The sequence below is a fragment of the Dryobates pubescens genome, chromosome 12 (genome assembly GCF_014839835.1).
Source record: "Dryobates pubescens isolate bDryPub1 chromosome 12, bDryPub1.pri, whole genome shotgun sequence".
NCBI lineage: Eukaryota > Metazoa > Chordata > Aves > Piciformes > Picidae > Dryobates > Dryobates pubescens.
This window is the reverse complement of record NC_071623.1, coordinates 147,893-166,700: the sequence shown is the minus strand read 5'-3', so window position 1 is coordinate 166,700 and position 18,808 is coordinate 147,893. Positions and strand designations below refer to the sequence as shown.

At 44.6% G+C, this 18,808-nt stretch overlaps 1 protein-coding gene across 1 annotated transcript; it reads left to right on the top strand.

Annotated features, from left to right (window-relative positions):
* The first annotated feature begins 3,253 nt into the window (after nucleotides 1-3,253).
* C12H3orf38 (chromosome 12 C3orf38 homolog) lies at nucleotides 3,254-9,036 on the top strand. The gene is made up of 3 exons (XM_054165892.1): nucleotides 3,254-3,447; nucleotides 5,594-5,814; nucleotides 8,177-9,036. Exons 1-3 carry the CDS (start codon nucleotides 3,315-3,317, stop codon nucleotides 8,747-8,749), a joined length of 927 nt encoding a protein of 308 aa, XP_054021867.1. The 5' UTR covers nucleotides 3,254-3,314; the 3' UTR covers nucleotides 8,750-9,036.
* Nucleotides 9,037-18,808: the final 9,772 nt, after the last annotated feature.

The window sequence follows — 18,808 nt, the reverse complement described above, 5'->3', positions numbered from 1 at the left end:
TGTTTATGAACTAATATGGATATGCAGAATGCTGCACTGCATATTGTGGTGAGAGGGCTGTCTTGTACATGAACAGCATGCAAGTAACTGGTCTTCTACAAGGCCATGTATGTTATGCATGAGGCCAATATTAGTAAGAAGCTGTAACATGTTCCTCTAACCACATAAAGAATACTAAATTGTTGTACACAAGGGGAAATTTGGCACAGCAGAACGGAAGCATGCTTTAAAATGGAATTTTTATCTTACAATTCATGGGCAAAATTGGTCAGCTGTATCTGGATTATTTTGAATTCATTGCTGTAAGCAAGAGAATAGCTATTACTCTAGCTGTGTGTCCTGGGTTTCCTTCTACTGAACCTGAAATATCTGCATGGACAGTTTCTATAAATCTCTAAAATGGTTGCATAGTATGGGGGGGTAGGATTGCATTCTCTGTTCATGCAGATGTTCTCTCTTACGTTTACAAGATTGTGAGAGCAGGCATTTGTTATTACAGATCAGAAGTGAACTGGAGTTTAAGAGCTCAGATGGTAGCCAAAAAAATGAGAATTCCTCCCCTGCCCCCCAAGGGACTGGAAGTAAATCTACCAAAAAATAATCTGGAGTTGGTTTGGAAGTAGGAGTGAATTTTTTTAACTCTCTCTATATATCAGTAACAGGGAAGATTTACAAGGGTAAGGAATAAGGATGAATAGGAGAATATACAAAATCAAATTTGGATGGCCTTGTATCTCCCTTGATGTATGTGGATTTCAGTCCTTTAGAGAAGCCTGGATGCAGCAGGGAGAAGATCAGGCCTGACCACGTGGCAGAAGCAGGAGGCCAGCAGCAGCTGTTGGTCCTTTCAAATAGGCAAGGCAGGGGCAAAAGTAGGAAAATAGCTGCAGTGTCTTCCTTTTTATAGGCTTGCTGGACAGGAAGGGGGAGTGGAATAGACCACCTTAGACCCTGGGGGACCCCTCCTCCTGGGAGGGGGAAACCAAGTCCCTCTCTCTTCACCTGGATCAGATTTCTTTTGTCCCTTGGGGAAGCAGGGCTCTTGCAGACCTCCCTCAGGATGGGTGTAACCCAGCACAATGTACCATAAAGAAGTGTTCAGGTATTAGTGCAAAAGCAGCACCAGTAATTTTAACTCCTGTCTTTAAGTGTTTTCTTATGGAATCTATATCTTCCTGGTTTTGAAACCACAGCTTTAGCACCAAAAGTGGCTTCATCACTCCACCTATGGCTTTGACTAGAGTGTCTGCTTTTTCTGCCACAGTGAGGCTGAGCACTCATTTGCATCTGTATTTTACTCAGCACCAGCCCTCATAGCTTATTGTCCTTAGCTCAGCTGAAACTTATGCCACTACCTTTTCCATTTTTGGTTTGTCTTTCCTCCTTTTTCTTCATCATTGGTTATTCTGCCCCTGACAGAGAAAATTGGTGCGGCTTCCCCACTCAGCAGTAAGTTCAAACTTTGTACCAGAAAAGCAGCTTTGGCTTACATAATTTCATTGGTCAGGTGCTGTGCTGTCAGATTTCCCACTCTTGCAGGCATGTGTAACTTGCTTTGCATTCATTCTGAGGTGTCCAACAGCTCCTGAGTCACATGTGGAAGACGATGTCACCATTGTGCTTCTCAGACATCCAAAGATACTCCAGTCCCACCTAAGGGATCAGTGTAGATGTTGCCATAGTTTAAGGCCTAGTACTAGACTTCTAAGGGAAGTTTGCACTGAAAGCATCCTCCTGGACTTCAGCAAGAACAACGAACCATTCCTGAGGATCCGTGGGAGGCTACTACTGTGCACAGTTGGATCCTGCTAGGAGCCTTGTTTGTATACAGGCTTCTGTCTCCAGGCAGGCTCTGATATGTGGGCTCTGTATCAACAATGGATATCAGTCATCAAACACTTGTGGGAGATTTGCTTTCTGCTGTCCTTTGAATCCTCTGCTCAGCTTTCAAGTGCCAAGGAGGGGAAGTCACCAGATGCCCCAGGACTGGCACCTTAGGGCAGAGAGGGATGAAATACTTTGAACAATATTTTTACTGTGAAGGTGGTAAGTTGCCTAGAGAGGTGGTAGGTGCCTCATGCCTGGAAATGCTCATGGTCAGGTTGGATGGGGCTTCTGCAATTTAGTTAAAGATGCCCCTGCTCACTGAATGGGATGGGAGTAGATGACTTAAAATTCCTTTGCAACACAATGTTCTATGATTCTATAAAATGAGGTTGGAAGGGACCTTAAAGATTTTACTTAGTTCTATCCCCCTGCCATGGGCAACAAGGTTGCTCAAAGCCTCATTCACCTTGGACAGTTCCAAGGATGAGGCATCCACAACTCTGGACAACCTGTTCCAGTGCCTCTCCACCCTCACAGCAAAGAATTTCCTTCTACTATCTATCTTGTATTGGTTTGAAACCATTACCACTAATCCTATCACTCTTTCCTACAGGTCCCCTGTAAGTATTGAAAGGCCTCCCTCTAGTCTTCTCCAGGCTCAGCAACCCAAACTCTCTCAGCCCACCCTCATATAGAAGGTCCTTCAGCCCCTCAAGGTGCAGGACCTTGAACTGGGCTCTGCTGAACTTCAGGAGGGTTTTTTTTTCCCCGCTGTCCTGGTGCCTCTAGGGGCATCCCTCCCTTCCCTCCGGCATACAGACCGTACCCCCCAGCTCGCTGGCGCCAGTGAACCTGATCAAGGGTGCACTCGATCCCGCTCTCTGTGTGGACGACAACAATCCCACCTGCTGGACGAGATGCTCAGTACTTAATTATAAACGATTCACATATATATATACGTAACTTAGTTTCGCTTTCTTGGGGCTGGAGTCCGCCCGTGGGCTGAGCGGCAGCGGCCGGGCCCTGCCCCGCCCCGTTCCTTGTTCTCCACGAATCGCTATGGGCTGGCCTCGGCCGGCAGGGGGAGGCGGCGGCGGCCTCGGCCGGCAGGGGGAGGCGGCGGCGGCCTCGGCCGGCAGGGGGAGGCGGCGGCCTCCTCGGCGGGCAGGGGGAGGCGGCGGCGGCCTCGGCCGGCAGGGGGAGGCGGCGGCGGCCTCGGCGGGCAGGGGGAGGCGGCGGCCTCCTCGGCGGGCAGGGGGAGGCGGCGGCGGCCTCGGCGGGCAGGGGGAGGCGGCGGCGGCCTCGGCGGGCAGGGGGAGGCGGCGGCGGCCTCCCCGCCCTTCACGCCCTCCCCGCCCGCGGCTGGCTCGCGGCAGGAACCTCAGAGCCAGTCGCTATTTGCAGCAGGGCGCGGCGGCGGGGGCGCCTCACCGGAAGCTGCTCCTGGGAAGCGGCAGCGCCGCTGCTTGCGCAGGCGGCGGCTGGCAATGGCGTCGCCGGGACTGAGCGAGCGGGAGAAAGCCGGGTGTCGCGAAATCCTGGAGTTTCTCGGGATGGAGGAGCTGATGGCGCTGACGGACACCATCACCAACCGCCTTGTGCACCCGGAGTGTCGCCAAGGTGCGCTGAGCCTGTGCGAGGAACGCTGACCCTGCGGCAGCACGCCCATCCTGGCCGCCTCTCGCCTCCGGGGCAGGGCTGCTGGGGCCTGCCCCAGTGCCCCGCCGGCGGTCGCGGTCGCCTGAGCCCTGTGCTCCCCTTCCACAGTCTGCCGGCCAGCTGCGAGCCTGGCGGCAGTGCAGACGCAGCTGGGGCGGAAAGGGAGACGGAACTGCGGGCTGTGGGCGCGTCCGCCGCCGGTCGGCTTCCAGCGGCGGATCGGGCGGTGGGCAAGATAGGCAAGATAGGCCGGGGTATCGAAGCTGCCCAGCGGATTTTGCAGCGTCCTGGCCCGGTGTAGGGCTGTGGCGAAATGCGTAGCTGTGCACATTTTGCTTGGGTTTAACTTGGATGCTTACCCGCATCCGGCAGTGCCGTGATTTGGCTGCTGGTAGCATGGGGTTTCGGCCAAGGAATTTAAGGCTCCTAGTGGCATTTCGTAAAATCGTAGAAACATAAAGGTTGGAAAAGACCTGCAAGATCACCGAGTCCAGCCGTTAACCTACTATTGCCAAGATCCTCACTGAACCGTGGCCCTTAGCGCCGTATCTACACGGGTTTTGACGCTTCGCGGGGGAGCGATTTTAGCATATTTGCAGATCTCAATCACTTATTTTTAATTTCTTAAGGTTGCACCACACTGACACCCTCACGTGCTTTTTGCAACCCCTGCTACGCCCTTTTGCTGTTTAAAAACTTACATAAAATCCAGATCTAATATTGAACTTACTTCTTTGTAGGAAGAAACATTTTCAGGTGTGACCATCCCCCATTACATGCTGAGATTTGTTTCATAAAACCGAATTTGTTTGTGAGTGACTTGAGGTCACTCAGTGTGTTGCCTTCAAATAAACTCATCCAAAAACATTGACGATACTTCGTATAATACAGCCCAGACCTGTAAGATTTGCCAAACATGTTTTTAAAAAGATTTTAAGGCTATTGTTTTTCTTCCTTTTTAATGTACTTATTGCAGTGATTGCAGGTTAAATTAAAATGTGTCAATTCTTTTTAATTCAGCTATTAAGTCGTCTTTTACTTAAATTTAGACTTGTTACAGGTAGCATGTCAGGTACCTAGCCTCAGTACAGGTAGCAGCTGGTAACCCTAACTGCTTTAGAAGTGAGTTAAAGTTTGTCGTGTTTCCTCATGTTGCTGAAGAGCCCTGTAGCTGAAGGGGTTTTTATATTACATTGCAATGCACTGTCATTGTGCTGCGATGCATGATACTTTCTTATAAATCTGGGAATATATGTGTGGAAAACCAGATTTAATTTCCATCCAACTTTAGGAACCTAGATGAAACCTTGCCTTCACTAACTACTATGTGCTGTCTGAAAAACTGCAAACTGTTGGTACTAGAATTCTTTAGCATAGGAGGAATCAGAGATTTCCTGATTAATCTCTGCGTTTCTGTCAATTTTCTGTTCACAGGAAACATTTGAAAACTTAAATATTTGTCAAGACACTGATGTGTTCTCTGACCAAATCCTGTGAACTATCCCTTTGATGCAGAAATTAATCTTAAAAGATTTGTCTGGCTTTTGCTTTCAAGGTGGTGGGTCGATGGCTTCTTATGAAATATCCCAGAGCTTTTCAAATGGAGAACGAAAGCAAGCTCAGCATTTGCTAAGTGAAGGTGCTGTATGGTGGCATGAAGCAGGAAGCCCTAAATGATTTAATGTTAAAGGAACTATTTTAAGGTTTTCTGTGTCTCAGGAATTATAGGTGAAATGCATTGTGTGCAAGAAGCTTTATACTTCTTGAAGCACTTGAAGTTTCTAAACAGCTTAAAAGTACTTGACAAATAATAGTAATTCAGAGGAAAAAGTTGCGTCCTTTTCATCAAGCTCAAATAATATGAAGTTCCAAGCAATCGTCAATACTGGAAGTAGGGATTACAAGGTAGCAAAGTCTTCAATTAAAACAAACTCATCTTTAAACACATTCCTAAGTCTTTGGGTATCCTCTGTGTCCAGTATGATTAGGTCAGATTACAGTTTGCAAACAAACTTGGCTTTGGTCAGGAGTTTAAGCAATCGCATAGGTTTGGGTTTAAATCATGACAGAAGCAACTGCTAGCTAACTCAGGTTTTTTTGCTTGCAGAAGCCATTCGTGCTATTTTGGTTTACAGCCAAAGTGCTGAGGAACTTTTGAAACGCAGGAAAGTCTGTCGAGAAATAATTTTTAAGTATTTAGCAGCACAAGGAATTCCAGTGCCTCCTTCCTCTGAGAAACATCTGCTTATTGATCATGTGAAGCAGTACTGGAGTAGGCAGCTGACTGCGGGACCCTCAGAGTCAGAGGAGAGAAAACCAAAGGCAAAGGTGAGTGCTGCTTTCTGAAAGGCCTGAGGATGCTTAACGCTTGCTTGTGCAGGATAGCCGGTGTACATTTCTGCCGTCTGTCCAACAGGGGGCTCTCGCTGGGGTCGGGAAGGCACGGCGTCTCTTGTGGTCCCTTGGGTTTTGATTTTATTTTTAAGTGCATAATTTAGAGGTGTCTGTGCCAACGTATCGTTTGCAGAGCACAGACTTCTGCTCTGTCTTGCAAAGTATATTGATGCATTTGAGCTCTAATATGTGGGGTCTTCTTTATGCTTTTGATTTTTAAGTTGTACTGTAAGTTAAAATGGAAAGTATTTACAAATAATGCTATGGATTCAAGGAAACTGAAAACAGTTTTAATGGTACAGAAACCCTGCATAGCCTCATGTAATTTTTGCATGTGGTTGATCTTCTTAAACTTTTCATGTAGATCCAAGATTTCCAGTCATCTTCCAGCTCCATCAGACACTAGTGATACCTTGGTAAGGCACATCCCAGAGCAGAGCAAAGAGATATTATCGATAGTACATCACAGGGTGAAAAAGTCTGTCAGACTGTCTAGAGAGAGTGAAATCCTAGTAGCACTGTCTGTAAGCTTTTTTCCTTGTTGCCTCTTGCAAGAACACTTCCCAAGTATTACCCCATAGTGAAGTTTTATGATTGAAGCCAAGTACACATTCACAAAGAATGAGAAATTCAACTGGTTTATGTATAACGTACATCTTTATTTGCTTTTGGTTGGTCTTTGTTCTTGTGGCTCATTGATGAAATGGGTAACATAAACCTACTCAAAAGAATTAAAAACTGATTATAGTTTGTTGTGAAACAAATACAGCATTTCTGTGTGGGTCTGCAAACTTCTACTTAATTAATTATTTCATATTAACAAGACTTCAGTGTTGGCAAACTTGACGTTTGATTTACTTGTAGAAGTCCTGCTGTCAGGTTGCAAATACCAAGAAGTCCTACAAAGTGACTGTACATTCAGATCTGTTACAAAAACCCGTCACCTTCCCAGCTGGAGGTTGTGTGTCTTTACATTCAAAAATATGGATTATTTTTCTTAAGTAAGAAATCTTCCCTGTTGTAAGAGAAAGCAAAGCAGTAACAAACTACGTGTGCGCGGCTGCTTACGCTGTTGTGTTTGACAGTGAAGCTTCCTTTAGAGAGAAGTGTCTTTTCAGCTGAAGGTGGTTTCGTAATCGCCCATCTCAAATATACTATAATAATATTTAATATAATATACATAATAATATAATAATTTATACTCACCCATCTCAAATAGCTAATTGATAAGCAACTTACTAAATGTACTTAAATTTTGCTATTCTCCTTCATGTAGTTGTAGACTACATGAGTAAGGGGTGGAGACTCTCATGGATTGAGTTGAACCTGCTGCTGTTATTCACACCATACTGCAGTCATGCCAGCTTCAAAACCGAAAGTGCTAGCTGGAGTAAAGTATTGCGGGGTTTGAAGTTCAGACTGCAGCATGGGAGGCTTCCTGTTCTGGTTGCTACTGCTGGTTCTTTGGGTAGTGGTTTTTTTGCTAGGATAGCAGTAGGACAAGGAGGGGTGGGGGAATAGTTTTCTGTCTGGGGCTTCTGGCTCACTTGTTTCTGCTTGCTGCTGCTTTGCACCATGTGTTTTCTGCAAACAGGCTAAGGTAATTATGCATTTTGTACCATGTTTTTCTGATTTTGCTCAGTAAACTCTATTCTTATTGTGCTTATGTTGGTCTCAATCTCGAGTTTTTGTGTGTTATTTTTCTGTCACTTATGTATTGGGAAAATAGCCAGGTTAACCTGCTGGTTTGGTTTGACCCATTTTGTTCTGAGTCAAACCATCACAATTAGCTTTTGGTTGGGTCTGTGTCCTTCTTGTTTCTCTGTAACCTTCTGAAATTGTAAAAACTGAAAATTTACTAACCAAGGCAGTTTTTACTTAGCAGAGATTTTTGTCTCTTCATGTGACAATCCTGGTCTTGTACAAGTTGTTTCCTTCTCCTGCTCTTTTCCAACAGAACCAGAATTTTCCTCTTTGTTTATAAGCTGTAAATCAAGACAAAACTGAAGAACTGTTTTTCAAAGAATCTATTCTGATTCTCTAGATAAAATAATAATGATTCTAAAAATAAGTAAGATTTTACTTTATTGTTTTCCTTTAGGCACTCTGTCTTGGAAAAATTGAAGAAGATTTAAAATGTTTAAAATGTTTAAAATAATTATTTACATGATATATTACGTATATATGATATATTGAATATTTAAAACAATTATTTACATGATTTTGCATTGTTGTCACTGGTAAACTTACATGTCAATAATAAGTATTTCTGAGAAAAAGTTGTGTTTGATTTCAGAGTCATGGAGAGAGGCAGAAGTCACGAGATGATATTCATGATCTAGGAGAAGAATTCTGTCAGTGGTTCTTTGAACTCCTCAATTCTCAACATCCTTTGGGAGTAAAATCTGAAGAAACATGGGGGCCACAGCATTTTTGGGAGAATGCCAAAATGAAGTTCTGTTACAACACATTAGAAAAAAACACGGAAGAATATGTTGGTGCAGAAATAGTGAGCCTTCGTCTGCTCTCATTGGTTAAAGAAGAATACCTTCTATTCAACCCTAATTTGCATGCCAATGGACTGAAATGCGTCATGTCTCAACATGGGTTAGTACTGGTAGCAGTAGCTGGCACAGTACATAGAGACAACGTTTGTTTGGGCATCTTTGAACAAATTTTTGGACTCATTAGCTGTCCCTTTAGGGAAAATACCTGGAAAATAAAAGTTGTGAGTCTTAAAATAGTTGGGCAGAATGCTCTGGAACCTGGGATGCAAATTGAAAAACCCTCCATAAAATACAAATCAAGTCAACTGCAAGAGTTTTATGATGGGAAAGAACTGACTGTGTTTGAACCTCAGAAATTCTGAGCAGTTTTCTCACAACTGGGTGAAAAGGAACATTTACAGCACTTATAGTGCACAGCTGAATATTGAAATGGTCGCAGCCGTGTAATGTCTCTTTTTTGAGTCAGATTTGATGGATGACAGATACAGAGTATTAATACAGTTGATGCTTTGTGGCATCTTTCCAAGAACTAAGAAATATTTCAGAGTATTACTTTAGGTTTATACTATACTTAAGAGTAGAGTTAGTTTGGTTATTATTGGTTACAAAACACGGTTATGTTAAAAAAATCTGTCATCAGAAGTGTATGATGAACTGGATCACTCTGATTTCACAAACCGCAGGTTGCTTCAGGTCGCTAGTTTAAACTTACCTGAGTTGTGACAAGAAGGCTTGCATCTAGCTTGTTGAGATTGGCACCGGTGAGTGTCTAAATGGATGTTTTAAATCCCAAAATACAGTCTGCTGCTTCAGAAGTGTTTGGAGAGAACAGGCGAGACAATGTGAATGGTGACTGCTGTCATCAGTGAACAATAGAAGTTGTTTAATGGGACAATTCAGGAACGTTACTGAAGTTGTTTTTCCTTTGGGCCGGTAGCTTCTTTTCCTTATGTTTCCAGCTCCACAGCAAATACAAGCTCACAAACTCTCACGTTCTAGCTGTGTACCCAGGCAGACAAATCGGAGAGGGCTGACCAGATACATCCGTTTCCAGTACTGGCTCTCTTGGGTCAAGTGTGGTTGGTTTAATAACTTAGAGCAACACTGTATGAACCCAATGCTTTGATAATTATTTTGTGTATACTTTGAACAGAATTTTTAATATAATAGTTGTGATTTTTGTATATTTTGTCAAGAAATCTGAACTGCTTTTTTTCATTGGCTAGAAGCCAATTTGCTTACCCTGGAAAGTTACAGTGACGGGTAATATTAAGTAAAGAATCCAATTGCTACATTGCTTAATGGCTGAAATTACTGTCATTTTATAGAACTTGAATATTTTTATCTTTTTTAAAAATTTTAAAAATTTGTAAGAGACTAGAGGTGAAACAAGATGAAAACCTCTTTATCCACAGCTTTTTTGGACCAGTTATCAGTTTTAGTTTAGTTCTGTAGCTTCACCAACACAGTTTAATAGAATGGAAGCATTGCCTGTAGCACAGGAGCAGTTTGTTCGGTTTTGGTATTTGTCCAAGACATCAAATGGTAAACTTAGGGGGGGTTGAGGGGAAACAAGTTTCAGATATGTACAGAACTGATTTTTATGGACATGCTGAATCTCATGTTCTCCTTCAAATTAAATTTCTAAAATAATTTGTTTTTTCTAAAAAGTTCAAATACTGTATTGGAATAGTCTTTCCCAATAAAGAGTTGAGCTGTGGTTTCTTCAGATACCAACCTGTAATAAATAAAACTCAACCTGAATTTAAAATTTGGAAGAAGCTGTGTGCTGATATGTGTTGAGAATTACTTTCTTCTTGAGGGGAGGACAAAAGCCTACCTCCAGGCCTAATTAGGTACCTTTTCAACATCCGGCATGAAAATCTGTAATTCAGCTAAACATTTTGTTGTTTACGGTGCTGCACTTTCTAGCTGGCAGCTTAGTTTTTACTTAGTGAATTAAATATGAACATGACTAAGTGTAGTTTTCATTACTGTGTCAAGCTCATGTGGTTCAGGCAGTCCCTTCCCTCTGTTCAGGTATGTGTCCTTTTTTCCTCCTTGTACCACCACTGAACCTGAGTTTCAACTGATCAAGTATAGCAGAATTTGTTAATTCTTGCATTCCAAGTGTTTATGCTTGATAACTTCAAAATACTGAACACAAGGAGCTTTGTGGTAAATTAGCTTTTTACTAAGGCTGGTTGCTAATGAACTGGTCTTTACTCATTGAATCATAGGATCAATAAGGTTGGAAAATACCTCAGAAACCATCAAGTCCAACCTGTCACCCAACACCTCATGACTAACTAAACCATGGCTTCAAGTGCCATGCCCAATCCCCTCTGGAACACCTCCAGGGATGGTGACTGCATCACCTCTCTGGGCAGCACATTCCAATGGCTAATTACTCTTTCTGGGACGAACTTTCTCCTCAACTCCAGCCTAAACCTCCTGTGGTGCAGCTTGAGACTGTGTCCTCTTGTTCTGGTGCTGGTTGCCTGGGAGAAGAGACCAACCCCTTCCTGGCTACAACCTCCCTTCAGGTAGTTGTAGAGGGCAATGAGGTCACCCCTGAGCCTCCTCTTCTCCAGGCAAAACAATCCCAGCTCCCTCAGCCTCTCCTCATAGGGCTTGTGCTCAAGGCCTCTCCCCAGCCTTGTTGCCCTTCTCTGGACACCTTCAAGTGTCTCAATGTCCTTCTTAAACTGAGGGGCCCAGAACTGGACACAGGACTCAAGGTGTGGCCTAACCAATGCTGAGTACAGGGGCACAATGACCTCCCTGCTCCTGCTGGTCACACTAGTGCTGATGCAGGCCAGGATGCCATTGGCCCTCTTGGCCCCCTGGGCACACTGCTGGCTCATGTTCAGCTGCTGTCCACCACTACCCCCAGGTCCCTTTCTGCCTGGCTGCTCTCCAGCCACTCTGACCCCAGCCTGTAGCTCTGCATGGGGTTGTTGTGGCCAAAGTGCAGCACGTAGCACTTGTTAAATGCCATCGTGGTAGACTCTGCCCATCTGTCTAGTCGGTCAAGATCCCTCTGCAGAGCTCTCTGATCCTCTAACAGATCAACTCCTGCCCCCAGCTTGGTGTCATCTGCAAACTTACTGATGATGGACTCAATCCCCTCATTCACATCATCAATAAAGATATTGAACAGGATGGGGCCCAGCACTGGTCTCTGGGGGATACCACTGGTGCCTGGCCGCCAGCTGGATGTGGCACCATTCACCACCACTCTCTGGGCTCAGCCTCCAGCCAGTTCCTAACCCAGCTCAGAGAGCTGCTGTCCAAGCCAGGGGCTGACAGCTTGGCCAGGAGTTTGCTGTGGGGATGGTGTCAAAGACCTTGCTGAAGTCCAGGCAGACTACATCCAGAGCCTGCCCTACATCCATCAGGCAGTCACTTGGGCATAGAAGGAGAATAGAAGGGCAGGTTGGAGAGGCAGGACCTGCCCTTCCTAAATCCATGTTGGCTGGACCTGAGCCCTTGGCCATCCTTCAGGTGTGCAGTTATTGCCACCAGGATAATCTGCTCCATCACTTTCCCTGGCACTGAGGTCAGGCTGACTGGCCTGGAGTTTCCAGGTTCCTCCATCCAACCCTTCTTGTGGATGGGCACCACATTGGAAGCTTTCAGTCATTTGGGACCTCTCCAGTGAGCCATGACTGGTGGAAAATTATGGAGAGAGGCTTGGCCAGCTCATCGGCCAGTTCTCTCAGTACCCTAGCATGGATCCCTTCTAGTCCCATGGACTTGAGAGTATCCAAGTGGCTCAGCAAGTCCCTAACTGCTTCCTTATGGATTTCAGGGGTACTACACTGCTCCCTGACCTCATCTACCAGCTCAGGAGGCCACTTGTCCTGAAGCCCTCCTGCCTCACTGTTGAAAATGGAGGCAAAGAAGGTATTTAGTACCTCAGCCTTTTCCTCATCTTTAGTTACAGTGTTCCCCTCCAGGTCCAATAAGGAGTGCAGGTTCTTCTTGCCCTCTTTTTAGCATCAATATATTTATAAAAATGCTTTTTATTGTCTTTCACAGCAGTGTTCAGCTTGAGTTCTAACTGGGCCTTTGCCTCTCTTAATTTTTCTCCTACACAATCTAACAACATCCTTAAACATTGCCTCCCCCCTTTCCAAAGCCACTGCTCCCTCTACCCTCTTTTTTTCCCTTAACTCCTTCAGGAGCTGTTTGCTCATCAGGGCCCAGAGCCTTCTCCTCGGCTCATCTTTTGGCACGTGGGAACTGCCAGTTCTGTGCCTTCAAGAGCTCCTGTTTGAAGTAGGTTCAACCATCCTGGACCCCTTTGTTCTTAAGGGCTGCTGCCCAAGGGTACTTTCTGAATAAGTTGCTTGAACAAGCTGAAGCCTGCCCTCAGGAAGGCCAAAGTAGTTTATGTCCCTCTCTCTCCTCTCTGGAGAGACTGGTTTCCTCACCTACCCTCTTCAAACCTACTTTAAAGCCCTCCCAATGAGCTCTGCCAACTCTTGTGCTAGAGCTCTCTTGCCCTTCCTAGATAGTTTCAGTCCACCTAGGTCCAGCAGGTCAGGTGCAGTAAAAGTTGCCCCTTGATCAAAGAACCCAAAATTCCGCTGTTGCATTTTATTTCTACTTGGTAAAAAATGGTGGTCCATTGTTTCTTCAGGTTCTCTGTCTTGTGAGGAGTTAAGAGCTGGGTTTTGAAGGCTGCTGCCTGACCAGTCATTACCAGATAAACTGTTTGCTCTCAGGTTAAGGTAGAGGCAAATGATGTCAAGGGAAAAAAATATCTCAATTTATCAAACAGACCTACAGTTGGGTAACCATGAAGAGTCTGTTTTGAAATCAAGATGCTCAGGATGCAGGTCCCCTGAGAACAAGGAGCCATATTTAAGTTAAACATTGTTGGTACCATTTGTGGGCATTTTTCTTATAAGGCTCAAGTAAGAACTGTAAAAGGATGCAAGAATGATTATGGGCACATTGATAGATGATAAAATCAAAGGTAACCTTTAGTTGCCTCAAGGCAACTCTTATTATATTATTATAATACTTTCTCCTATCTAGAGAAGCCCCTTAGCCTCTGAGCATGAGTAGTAAATGTAAAAGAAGCTGTTAATAGTGAAGACAAAGTCTTTTGAAAGAAAAAAAGGGCAAATTCTTTCCCAGGAGATCTGAATTTCAGTGCTAATTGATCTTCGATGTTATTGGCTGAAACCGGTATTTTCTTTTGAATCTCTTATAGTTGAACTACATGAGCTTGCTGAGCACTGCAGCACAAGTGAGAAGAAAGCGACTGACAAGGCAACGCTTGCTTCAGCCCATCAACCCATACCACCATGTCTGGTAAACAAAGACCTGTTGTCAGTGTCACTGGTATGCTGAGTGGTGACAATCAAACAGTGAGATCATAAAAACACTCTGTTAAAGCATTTTAATTAAAAGACTGCTAGAGGGTTTTGCATCAGGGAAAGCCAACCACAAGCATGGTAAATAATGGGTTTGCTTCAGCCATTGTGGAACTGTGCAGCTGGGAGGGGTGGCACTGAGTAAACACTTCAGAGATACGCAAGTGACCTTTAGACATGGTAGTAGTATAAGAAGAAGTAAGAGAAGAACCAACCAATTGGGATACAACCACAGCACAAGATTGACAGATGGCTAGAAAGCATCTTTCTGAGTACCTAGTCAGTGGGAAATGGGGGCAGGGCAACGGGTGATTGGACAGAGGGTCTAAATACACAAAACACCTGGGGTGGGTGTGCCTCTCTCAGGGGCCCCACCCAACTCAGCTGACTCGGGTTTTTTTAGTAAATATTTTTGTAGTTTTGCTCAAAGACTTTGTCCTCTTTTCCATGACAGGGTATTTCTCACAACAAGCAATTTTTGACTAGATGTGCAAAAGCATAAAGAATGTTGGGTGCTTGCAAGATGTACTGACAAACTTTGGCAGCTGGCTGACACTGCAAAGTATGATGTACATGTCTTTTTTTGAACCCTGTCAAGGAAAAGGTGTGGCTGCAGGCTCCAAATAATTGGAGGTTCCACCAGGACAAACTGGTCTGCAGAGCACTCATGTTAGTGGTCCCATGACACAAGACCCAGTTGTTTCAGTTTAGGGAGCAAGACAGATGATCTTTAACCCTTCTCAAAAGAGTTAAAGAGAAACACTCCACACCAGACTGGTGAGAACTGAAAGTTTAATTGGAAATACTATTCATAACTACATATAACAGTACAAAGCACATACATGACACAAAATCCATAGTCCCCCTCGGCTGCGGTTCTCAAAAAAACCACCTCCTAAGGCCAAAGCTTTCCACAGCCTCCCTCCAAACCAGGCCAAAACCCCAGGCCTTCACGCCCCCTCCCCACCATACCTATCTAACTCCACCACCCCTGACAAACCCAAGTGGCACAGCTGAAAATTACCTCAGCCAAGGCTGAAGCCAGGCCACAAACCTCCTCTGCATAGCAGAGATAAGGTCTGTGCTGCAAAGGGAGAGAGAGTGAGGGAGAAGAGGGGACAACAGCTTGTGCTGTTCCCTTATAAAGGGGAGATGCAGACATTCTGGAAATGGAGTAACAAAAGATTACACTTTCTGGGCTGCCTCTGGAGGTCTGCACTCTATGGTTTAAGCCATCTCAGTTTCTTAAGCCCATAACACATCTCTACAGCTCCTTTGAAAAGACTGTACCCTATCACAGCCCTGGGAAGAGGTAAAAGTGTCAGGTTATCCTGAGCCATGGTTTTTGAATGCATGACTTCACATGTAGAAAGTTGCTGAGCAGAAGCATCCTGCAGCTTGTTTGTAATGTACTTGTTCCTTCTTCACAAAGAAATTCTTGTGGAGGGACTGAGCCACCTGAAAATGTGGATTTGTTGTAACCACTCAGCACTCCTTCTGAAACAACAAAATCACAGGTTCAGATGTCAGCTGGGGGTATAGTGCTGCACAACCGAATCAGCTAGCTAGAGAGTGATGAACCAACACTCCCTCAGAAGGGGAACATCTCCCACTGAGGGGACCCAAAATAGATAATATTTTACACTCACCAAAGTTGGGATGAAGGCTTCTTAAACAATGTTGCAGTGCAAGGGGAGCGGATCTGACTGCCAGGTTTGCTGTGTGGAGATCAATTCAAAATGTCTCCATAGTGGGACTCCATTTATACCTTAATTTGAGGGTGCACTGTCATCAGTTTCTGGTTAGCTGGAAGGCTGAGTCCTCCAAACAACACAAAAGCAGGCTGAGGGCTTCTGGGCCCAGAGGAACTAGTTAGTATCTCACGGCAGCAACCTAATCTTTATCAGCTACTAGCAAGCCCCTGTCCTTTGTCTGTCAGGCTTTTGTGTTTGGCAGGGCTTCTGTACCTGCCATAGAAAAATATCTGTTAGTTCTCATGTCCTGGAAGGCAGAAACATTCTATACTTTTGGGAGGTTCATTGCCAACTATGCCATGTCACAACTGCCTTGAGGTGGTGTTGTTATGTAGGCGGTGTTTTGGAGCAGCTGCTCGTGTCTAATTCACTTGTACGTGGAGTATCCTAAGTCTGGGCTTTGTATCAGAAGGCACATATTATATTCCACGTGATTCCTGTGGCCTCATGCACCCTGTGGAAGGCTGGAGAGAATTAGAGGCCTTTTATTTTCCTATATTCCTGAAGTAACTAAAGCATTAAAAATTATTTTTGCTTCCATTATCTTCTAGTTCTCATACCTTTAACTTGCACTCTGTATACATTTCCAGGATTTCCCCCCCCTTACTCTATTTGTTTTCTGCTTCTCAACACAAGAAAAAGGTTCTAGCTACCAAAGGAGGACAGATTAACCAATTCACCTTCAGTTTCTGAGCTCTTTGCTTCACTTGCAGATTTCTTCTGCTTTCAGTATCCCAACAAGCTAGTAGTACCATGGTCAAGAAATCGCCATTATTTTCAGTGTGCAAAATGGAAAGTCCTGGAAGGTTGTTACCATTTTCCCATTCCCAGTAACTGTTTAAAGGAAATTTCTGCTTCTCTGAGATAATTGCTCCCTCAGGAGAGAAGATGGCTTCTGGCTCTGTGTTTCCTTCTACCTCATGTGGGGTGCTTAGTGCAGCATCAATTAACATGGAAAGCCTCCTGTTGCACAGTGGGCACTGTGTTAACTCCAGAAAACAGTATAAAAGATCCTTGTACACTTCTTTTGCCAGTAGGGCGTAATGGATAAAAAAATTTGCCTGACAGCGTTTGGCTTCTTTCTGCTCCTTGAAGTTCAATCTAATGGCTACGGCGTCAATGGCATTTATTGTGGCTCTTCAGGCCAAAGGTAATGGCATGGAGAAGCAGCAGCAGTGGAATGGGTTGTTGATGATGAGGAATTGGAAGGAGAAGAGCTGAAAAAGAAGATGATGGAGCTGGGAAGAGTCAGGCATGAAAAAGCATCCTTTGATCACCCTGAAATGTGGTAGGTATCAGTGATCACAGCACTGTTAGGCAGAAGTGATGGTTTTCTCAAACTGGGCATCTTCCAAAAGGTGGTTGGAAAAACATTCAGGGTAAAAAATCAGAATTCCAGCCAACACTCAGCTACAGACTTATTTATATCCCAACTTCACAATGGCTGCAGTTATAATATTGTGCTGCATATCTAATACTTCCAGGATGTGGGAAATAAAATTTAAGATGGATTTTAAAATTATAATAGAAATAACTAGAGTGGCAGATGTAAATTTAGGGTATTCTGCATATTCTGAACAATTTGGTTTCAATGTGAAACATGTTCCTTCACACTCTGTAACATGTGCTCTGATTCACTGACTAATTTTGCACACTCCCTCTGCACTCACTGTAAACACAGTCAAGGTTTGTGTCTGTCAGGTCCGCATGGTCACTGGGGGTGGCGGGAAGAGAAGGAATTAATCAAAAGAAGCATTAAATTCTCCACCCCTCGTTCCCTTTACTTATTTATTTATTTTTGAACTTGAAAGCTTTATGAACTCTTTATTATTCCCAGAGTTAATTTTTTTACACCCCCCGCCCCCCCTATAGGAAAGCAGATCACCTCGGCAGATGGGCAGGGTGATTAGCTGCTAGAGACAAAAGGTAATTTCAGAGATCATTGCAGTGATAAAGAGCCCTCTGATCATTACCTTGGTGAAAGGAATGGGGTACAGAGGAAGTAGAAGGGTGAGGAGTATCTGGTTATCTGCTCACTGGACTTCATGATGACATAAATAAGCACAAGGGGTCACAGCGGGATCTTTGTACCTGTAATATGCGTGTATGTGATCATCTGTCACGTTTCATGAACACAGAAACCACAGTGTTTCTGCATGAGATGCTTCATCTATGCTAGCTTGTGAGTAGTAAAAAGAAAACACTTACAAGTGACTCCCTTAGTGCAAAGTAGTAGGAACCATCATTAAATAATGCCGTATATGATTGTATATACTGATTATATGTATTAAAGGTAATCTATAATCTGTTTCAGGTTCATGGAACCTATAGTTCTGCATAGACTGCAATTAAGCGGCAGTCAGAGCTGTGAACCCATGACAAATCAGACCTTTGTTATTTCCCTAACCAGCAAAGAAGTGAGAACTAGAGAAACTGGGGAAGAAAGGGCCGTGAGAAAGAGCGAGGTGCTGGGTGAGAAGTAGGGCACAGCAGGAGCCACCCCAGCACTGCTGAGGCTTCTCTCACCTCGGCTCCAAGGGTGAGAAAACTTTACCCAGCGCTTCACCCGCCACGCTTGCCGGCACAGTGCGGGCAGTGGCCACACTGTGGAGCTGTTGCCCCGCTAAGGCAGAGGGCACGGGTGGCTGGAGGGCAGAGGGGTGCCAGACCTTGCCATCGCTCTGGCATCTAGCGCCTTCGCGGCTCTGCAGGATCAAACGTGACAGAGCTGAGCCCTGGATGTGGTAGAGCTGCAGTGTTCTCCCCTTGGGTCCTAAGGGAAAAAAGAGTATTTTTTGAAACTAACATACATAACATTATTGCACTCATCTACAGTGCAATTACAGCATCTGCCACCTGTGCTTATGAATTAAACCAATTGTCTGCCACAAACAAAAAGAGCAGAACCGGTAAGGTGACCAATGCATGGTGTTTGCGCCTGCCTGCAGGGGTCAAGACTTGTGCTGGGTTTTCTTAGCAATCATCCACCTACTTCTGGCTGCCATTGCCTGAACTTGTCAGCCAGCGCCGCCTGCACAGATCAGCTGTGTGCGGTGAAACCCATGGGAGATGGTGAGTGCAATTCCCTCTTCTTCCTCACGAGCTGCGAAATTAAGCAGCCTCTTCAATCCTTAAAGGAATGGACAACCGAAACAGTAAGAATTACTTACCAGAAAAAAACCCCAAACTAGGCAGTTTTGCCCTAGAATCTGGAGAAAAACTTAGTGATTAGAGCTGCTTGGGGGTACAACTGTGTGATTATTTGAGCAACAGGTAT